The 8443-nt window shown below is 47.0% G+C and overlaps 1 protein-coding gene across 1 annotated transcript; it reads right to left on the bottom strand.

Annotated features, from left to right (window-relative positions):
- Window positions 1-253: 253 nt before the first annotated feature.
- CLPP (caseinolytic mitochondrial matrix peptidase proteolytic subunit) lies at window positions 254-6723 on the bottom strand. Its single transcript, XM_080988345.1, has 7 exons — window positions 6634-6723; window positions 4196-4297; window positions 3414-3485; window positions 2789-2885; window positions 2427-2614; window positions 1725-1830; window positions 254-727 (listed from the first exon to the last, which is right to left on the bottom strand). Exons 1-7 carry the CDS (start codon window positions 6649-6651, stop codon window positions 558-560), a joined length of 753 nt encoding a protein of 250 aa, XP_080844471.1. The 5' UTR covers window positions 6652-6723; the 3' UTR covers window positions 254-557.
- Window positions 6724-8443: the final 1720 nt, after the last annotated feature.

Here is an 8443-nt window from a genome sequence, read left to right as displayed (position 1 = left end):
GATGGCAGGACAAGGTCTATGAGGAAGGTGTTGGAAACACAGTCTTCTTGGTTACCTGGCAGAGATAATGTTTTGGCAAACTGTCCGGGCCACAATTCTGCAACAGCCAGCAAAATTATCTCCCACAAGCCAATGCTATGGACTATGGGACTTCTACCTTATATAAACAACGGGCCCATAAGTTGAGGGAACCTCAAGATCTGCTGCCAATAGCCTTTCAGTTAGAAAACCAAGGAAAAAAAGAACACCCACATCTCAGAGGTCTAAGTTTAATTTAAAAAGTCACTCTCTTATACAATGGTGCAACTGGAGGAGCGAGAAGGAAACTGGATCAGCTGAGGAGAAAACGGCAAAGAGACCAGCTCCTGTAAACACAGCTGGCCAGCTACTTGTGGGACCCTCTGCTAAGAAAAGGCCTGCTAAAGGGAGACATCCCCAAACAATTCCAAGGACTCCAACCAACCAGCCTGGGGAGGTAACACCGTCCTCACTTCAGAGTGCTGGCGCTGCAGAAATAATTCCTGACACGACAAGCATCCGAGGAAGTCGTTGATCCCTCAGGGTTCAGCTGAGGAAGAGGTGGGAGCAGGGGCAGGAGGAGCCTCTTTTTGAACCAGTTCCGGCTCATCTTCCCCATCGTGCGGAGGATGAACAAGCACCTTGTCCAAGATGCCAAATTCCTGGGCTTCGACTGGGCTCATGTAACGATCTCTCTCCATGGCAGCTTCTGTTAAGGACACGTAAAGGCTTAATACATAAACGTGGGAAAACACCAAAAAGTGCGAGCCCACATACCAGGGAGAAAGTCCTTCTGAGTTCAGGAGGCCTTCAGAGTCTCCCTGCTCCATCCCAACTTCCCTCTCCACTGCCATTCTGCACCTGAAGCATCCATGGCTAGACACTGCAAGGACCACATCAACCCTTACTTAAGTCTTCCAGGATTATTTGTTTACATAATAATAGAATCAATGCACAAACGCAAGTCCAGCCCTGACCCCACCCCGGCCCAATTAATCATCTGACAGCACCTCTCAAGGCTGACCAGGGAGGGAGCTGGTAGAGAGAGAGAGAAAGAGAAATGTCAGTCTCCCAGGGTAAAAGACTGGGAGGAGAGAAAAAAGATCCCAGGTGAGGGCTGGGAGGAGCTACTGTCCTCTGTGGGTGCTAAGGACCAATAATTACTTTTAAGAGTAATTCAATTTGCATCTTCTGTAGTTGTAAATTAGCTGTCTTATGGGAAAATCTGAATTAAAAAAATATATTTTTAAAAGGAAATTGTGTTATTACAGAAGGAATTCTTGTTTTATTTGTTTATTCGCCTTTTCATCAAAGGGAATCTGCAGTCCTACGGATGTTGTTGGACCACAGCTCATATCATCACACTGGCTGGGGCTGACATATCTGAAGGGTCACAGGTTCCCCTTCTCTGGTTTATACCCTGCCTTTATTCCTCCATGGAACTCGTTGACATACATGTGGATCTCAGGTGGCCACCCACCCAGACACTGATGAGACTCAGACTTGCTTGGCTTCAGGTGCCTTCAGAGCCTGCACTGGGACAGAAAGCTTTATCTCACCACAGTGGTGTCCAAGGAAGGAACAGATCCAAACTGGAGGCTGGAACAAGCATATGGCCTCCTTCTCCCTTGTCCGAATGCTAGATATCTCCCCGGCACACAAGGTTTTGTCTCCCTGCCCCACCTTCTGGCTCTGATGCTTCTTACCAATCACATCCAGGGATTGCTTCGTGTGCTTGGCATAGAGGGCATTGATCTGCTTCTTCAGTTTGAGGATCTCCTCGGCCTGGATGGCAATGTCTGTAGCCTGACCCTAGAAGTCAGGAATCAGAGTCAGTGGAAAATGTTACCCTGTCATCTGCTGAGGTCATTCACTCATCAGTGAGTGCTGGGAAATGCAGAGGATGGGTAAAGGTAAAGGACACCTGGACGGTTAAGTTCAGTCAAAGGCGCTCATCTTGCTTTTAGGCTGAGGGAGCCTAAAAAACTGCAGACAGTTTTCCAGGTCATGTAGCCAGCATGACTAAACCACTTCTGGCGCAACAGGACACTGTGACAGAGCGCACGAAAACGCCATTTACCTTCCTGCTGCAGTGATACCTATTTATCTACTTGCACTGGCATGCTTTTGAACTGCTAGGTTGGCAGGAGCTGGGACAGAACAATGGGAGCTCACTCCACCGTGGGGATTCGAACTGCCGACCTTCTGATCGACAAGCCCAAGAGGCTCAGTGGTTTAGACCACAGCGCCACCCGTGTCCCCTAGGCAGAGGATGAATACAAGATCTGCACCCTATGTCCCACATCCTGGGGAGCAATTTGCCCAGGGAAGCATCAAGACAGGGTGCTGGCTAGAGAAGGTGGTGTGGCCCCTGCAAGAGAAAGCAGCAACAGCAGGGTTTGACTTACCCGTGCCCCACCTGACGGCTGGTGGATCATTATGCGGGAGTTGGGCAGAGAGTGACGCATGCCTGGTGAGCCCGCAGCCAATAGCAGGGAGCCCATGCTAGCTGCCTGCCCCACACACCATGTGCAAATGGGGTTCAGGATGTACTGCATGGTGTCGTAGATAGCCAGTCCAGATGTTACCGCACCACCTACGGAGGGGGGAACCGAGAAGTCACTAGCGGTCCCCAAATTTAGGCACAGCATGCCTTCTTAAGCCATTTCTTTTTTTAAACACCCAAGTGACATTAAGGATAAGGTAAGAGAGAGGAGATTCTGTAGGGAAGCTGCTCTGATGTCACTCTGTGCTTTTCGCTGCCTCTCACCTGGGCTGTTGATGTACATGTGGATGGGCTTCTTGTTGCTTTCTGATTGCAGGAAAAGTAGCTGTGCAATAACCAAGCTCGCAACGTTGTCATCAATCTGTAGATGGAGAATGCAAGGCAGTGGATGAGAAGCAGGGGAACTCCTTGCTGCAGGAAACCCACCTCCTGCTCAAGTCAATATATACCTGAAGTCAAGTATACCTGAAGGAGTGTCTGCACCCCCATCATTCAGCCTGGACACTGAGGTCCTCCTCTCAGGGTCTTTTGGTGGTTCCCTCACTGTGAGAAATAAGGTTCCAGGGAACCAGGCAGAGGGCCTTCTCAGTAGTTGCGCCCACCCTGTGGAACGCCTTCCCTTCAAATGCCAAGGAAATAAACAACTATCTGAAATTTAGAAGACTTCTGAAGGCAGCCCTGTTTAGGGAAGTTTTTAATGTTTGATGTTTCAGCATGTTTTTAATGTTCTGTTGGAAGCCGCCCAGAGTGGCTGGGGAAACCCAGCCAGATGGACAGGGGAAAATTATTATTATTATTATTATTATTATTATTATTATTATTATTACACATGGACACACTGTGTCAGAGGACCCATTTGCCTCGCTGCAGAAGGAGTTTGTGTACTTACTGGGCCCATGACACAGACTATGCGCTCTCTCAGAAGGCGGGAGTAGATGTCATAAGCTCGCTCGCCACGACCCTGAAACAGAGAGAAGATCAGCACAAGTACCCCCAAGGCCCGGGATTTGGTGCTGGTGGAGGAAGAAAGTCCTAGCATATTTCAGAAGGAAGGACCTCCAGTCTCATACGAAGGAAACAGCTTGCTGGAAGCTTTCTTTAGCATGGTTCTAAGAGCACTGGAACAGTTGCATGCTGATAAAAACCAAGGCATGCATCGACAGAAGGCAGAGTCATAAATAAATTAGGGGTCTTAAAACACGGCTGCACCGTGATTCTGGTCTCCACAAACTCCATCCCTGACACTTTGACTGTCACGACCAAAAATAATTAAAATTAAAAAACCATCCACCCTTAGGGAGATATAATAAAAGATGTACAGGCAATAATTTGTGCCATCAGAAGGAAACCTCCTCCAATTGCAAAAAGACTAGCACAATATACAAAGCCCTGTCCATATTCTTAAATTTTCTTAAGAGCCTTTAAATGCAATTGCATACTATTAAACGTAATCTGTCTGCTTGTAGTTAGGTCTCTGCAGTTTTTGCATCGATGGGCCTGCAAAGTAGCACAACCCTTAACAAATTACTGCTATGAGCCTGGCACTAACTGCCAGCCACCGCCACAACCACCTGTTATAAGTGATTTCAGACTTTGCAATTCCTAGTCTGCTCCCTTTCCCAAAAATATGCTGATAAAGAGGAGGACCTCCCTCACCTCCCCTGTGCTTACCGTTTGCTCCACTACAATGGGAATGAGAGGGATGTGACTCCGGGGAGACTGGTGGAGGCTCCGAGCCACAGAGAGGACATGGCTTCCCAGCCGCAAAGGGTGCTGCAGGCAGAGAGAAGGCCAGTTACCAAACAGACAAACACTCACCCCTGTCAATAACCACCAGCAGCTCCTCTGTACTCCTCCATTCAAGGTGCAGCATTTTCATTAACACCCTTTCAAATTCACCGCCGCGTTCATCACTGCACCCTCATGGTCAGAGGGAAAGGGAGGAGGCTACGCTGCTTTTAGCACCTGTGAGTGTAGTGGAAGGACTCAGCAGGGATGCCAGGTCAAAGAAAGCCAAGGAAAGGTGTGGCATTCTACTTTCATGAGAGAACAGCAACACGTACCCATCAGTCTTTTTTTGTGCATTTGAAACACTTCACACAGCGCAACCAGCTGTCGCACTTGCACGGCAGGCTAGCATATATCCCCATGAGTTTGTCTTCGAAGACAACACTTTGCGTTTGGTGACTAGAATCAAAGAAGCACGGAGTTGGAAGGGACCCCAACTCTAGTCCAGGCTTCCTCAACCTCGGCCCTCCAGATGTTTTGAGACTACAATTCCCATCATCCCTGGCCACTGGTCCTGCTAGCTAGGGATCATGGGAGTTGTAGGCCAAAAACATCTGGAGGGCCGAGTTTGAGGAAGCCTGATCTAGTCCAACCCCCTGCAACGCAAGGAATCTCAACTAAAGCAAAATGCTGTATTGTTTTTAAACGCTGTATTGTTTTTAATATTCGGCTGGAAGCCACCCAGAGTGGCTGGGGAAACCCAGCCAGATGGACAGGGTATAAATAATAAATTATTATTATTATTATTACTAAAGCATGCATGACAGATGGCCATCCAGCTTAAAAACCTGCAAGGAAGAAGAGCCCATCACACCTTCTGAGGGAGTCTGTTCCACTGTCAAAACAGCTCTGTCTGTCAGAAAGCTATTCCTAATGTTGAGTGGGAATCTCCTTTCTTGCAACTTGAAGCCATTGGTTCGAGTCCCACCCTCCAGAGCAGGAGAAAACAAGCTTGCTCTACATGACGGTCCTTTAGATATTTGAAGATGGCTTTCATATCTCCTCTCAGTCTCCTCTTATCCAGGCTAAATGTACCCAGCTCCTTAAACCTCATCCTCTTAGATGTTATACCAGTTCTCATTGCTGGCCACGAGCAATGATGTGCTACAGGGCCCACAGCAATGTCACAGTACCAGGATGTAACTATCACCTCCGTGTACAACCTGCATAGGGCCTAAGAGCTGCCATTCACACCCACCTCCTTCTTCTTCTGCAAGGGACGCCTCTAAGGTTGCACACCCCAAAAGTATTTGCCACCCCCCAATAAACACCGTAAGTGGCTTGCTTTAAGCAGTTGGCCAGTATGTGTCTTGACCCTTCTCCTCCCACTGCCCTGGCAGCACCACAAAGCAGAGAGAAGAGCACACGTAGGCCTTTGAAGAGAGACAGACCAGGCACTGATCCTGAGGGGCTACTTATAAGGAGATGCTAAGCATCTGAGTCTTCCTGGCTCCGAAAACCAACATAATACAGGTTTATAGAATCATGAATGGATGCTCCAAATAAAATGGACATTCTTTGCCCCCGGCCCACGCCCAACCCATCCCCAAAAAACCTCTAGAACTCTGAGTGACCACACTGAAACTGAGGAGTGGTACATTCAGGAGAAAATAAAAAGTACTTTCCCACACTTGCTACATACTTTTACAGTGGTTGTAGCAACAAGAGCCGGCGAGGATTGGACCATAGCTGTCAATGTTTTCCCTTTTTTAAGGGAAATTCCCTTATTCCGAATAGGATTCCTCGATAGAAAAGGGAAAAGTTGACAGCTATGGATTGGACAAAATGCATGGATTGTTATGTGTGGTGCTGTATATTTTGCTGCTGCTTCAGCTTGCAAACCGCCTCGTGCATACGAATTAAAAGTGGAAGCGTGGGGGAAACTGAAAAGTCTATTCAAATAAAGTCTATTCAACATCTGTCCCCCGCAGCAGCTTCAAATGGTACTTCCAGTTTAAAGGGGCCTTCGACTATGGGAGAGAGGGGCAAAAGGCTGAGGAAGGGGCTGCCACCACCACCACCTTCATATTCCGCCTCTGAGGTTGCAGAGGAGGCTAGAGAGGAGCTGTGGGGTGCAAGGCTCGGATTACTTCCTTGGCTCTTTGCATTCCCCGCGCAGCCTGGCGCGGCTGCTTGCCTTTGAGGAGACCGGAGGGTGGGAGCTCCAGTAGGCGCTTGAGGCAGGAAAAATCTATGCAAGGGATGGCTCTCGGGGTGTGGGGGGGACTGCCCCTTCCACCGCCCCCCCTTCCTCACTACTGCACCCACAGTCCCTGATGCACCCACCCTCCAAGCCCCACCCACGTGCACTTGCCCCTCACCACTATCCTTTGCAACATGCTGCCCCGGAAGGTCTTTCTTGCTTTCCACCGTCCCACGTGGTTTTTAAAAAAATTGTTGGGGGGGGGGGAGAGAGAACGCGAATCACGTGACGATAGCCGAGGCGCCGGGGTTGCGACGACGCCGCGGTGCACCATGGGAAATGTAGTATAAAATTTAGGTGCTGGTGCTTTTTGTTTGGTTTGGGTTTTTTTTAAAAGCGGTTTTAGTATTAAGCCGCTCTAAAGAGCGTCATTCATTCAGTGCCGGATTTACGTAGAAGCTAAACAAGCTATAGCTTGGGGTTTTTTGAGGGGGGGGGGGCAAAAAAATTTAAAGGAAAAAAAACCCTGGCTGTAATAATAATTATTTCACTATTAATATACTTTTCCTTAATTGTATTTCCTGTCAACAATTACTTTGATAAAATACATATTTTGTTATGTGCAAATGGCTTTAGATACCTATTAGGTCCATAAATTACCATATCATATAGCATATATTCAACACAAAAACAGCGACAAATTGTTGTTGACAAAGGACAGCTGGACCTCATCAAACTTAAATCCGGCCCTGCATTCATTCATTCATTCATTCATTTTTAAGCAAACGGGATTTTAAAAAATAAGTGCACGGCAAGAGGAAAATCAGCATTTGTCAGACGGCTGCGGGAGAGAATCGAATTGTTTGCAGGTCTGCAAGTTCAGAGGTGGCTAAGATGGGCAGCGCTCTGTTCTTGTGCCTTCAATAGCGATGGGATCTGCAAAAAGGAGCAAGTGAGGCGTCTCATGGCATGCACATAAATTTCCTCTAATGCCAATGTGCCTTTAGGGTTGCCATATTTAAGAAGGTAAAAACCAGGACACACCGAAAGTTATTGAGATTTTTTGAAAGGAAGACCCGAAAGTTGTTGACCTGGTTTTAGCCACTCACATTAAATGTCTACAGATGGTGACATTGCTCTTAGCTACAGGAAAAGAGGTTTAAAAAACCACACCGCAAAGGGGTACCTTACATTTCCAGGTGGGGATGGAAGTCTGTCACACACTGTCCTTCTTCCAGTTTCCGCTTCCTCCACCAAGTTTCTAGCATTTATATTTTGGAGACGGCAAAATTTGCAAAAAAGATAAGTTTGTGCAAGATCAGATCAGAAGAATCTTTATTTGCATCAGCCACTAGCCATGCAATAAAATAAAATACACTGAACCTAACTATGGAAAATACATTTTTGAGGTTTATATCAATAAAGCTTGTGCAAGAGTAGTGGTAGTAGCTTCTGCATTGATTTAGATTATATTCTGCATGTGGGTGATGTTTTTAAAAAACCCTGAGTTTTGTCGTGACTAAATGAATTATAATGATAACAACGTAAATAAATGTTTACTGCTGAGTGGCTCACAGGCATCCAATCATACAGCAGGATACAATATCAAATCCGCCGCTGTTATGAGCTTACATCACAAAGTCAGCTGTGTCTGTTACGAGAAAGTCTCCTGGGATCCCCCTGTTTTGCTATTGTACACTCCTGCCTGCTGACTTTATTATAGATGCTTTCAGATCCATTCTACCATGTCCAAGACCTGTATTTCCATTACCGTCCGCACAGTGGCAAGAATGCCAGAGAAATATCCTGCCAGCAACAGCACAGGGAAAGCTGCCTCCATAATATTCAGAATCCACCCAGCAGACGTACAAAGAAATCAGCCCTGTTGTAGTACATGCCAGTGCACCAAAATACCTTCATACATGCAGGGATCTTTCTTCCTTTATGCAAATCACTAATTTAGGATGCAATCCTAGCCCCCCAAATAC

The sequence above is a fragment of the Podarcis pityusensis genome (assembly GCF_964106645.2).
Source record: "Podarcis pityusensis genome assembly, chromosome: 17".
NCBI classification, from domain to species: domain Eukaryota; kingdom Metazoa; phylum Chordata; class Lepidosauria; order Squamata; family Lacertidae; genus Podarcis; species Podarcis pityusensis.
This window is presented reverse-complemented; position numbering and strand designations above follow the sequence as displayed.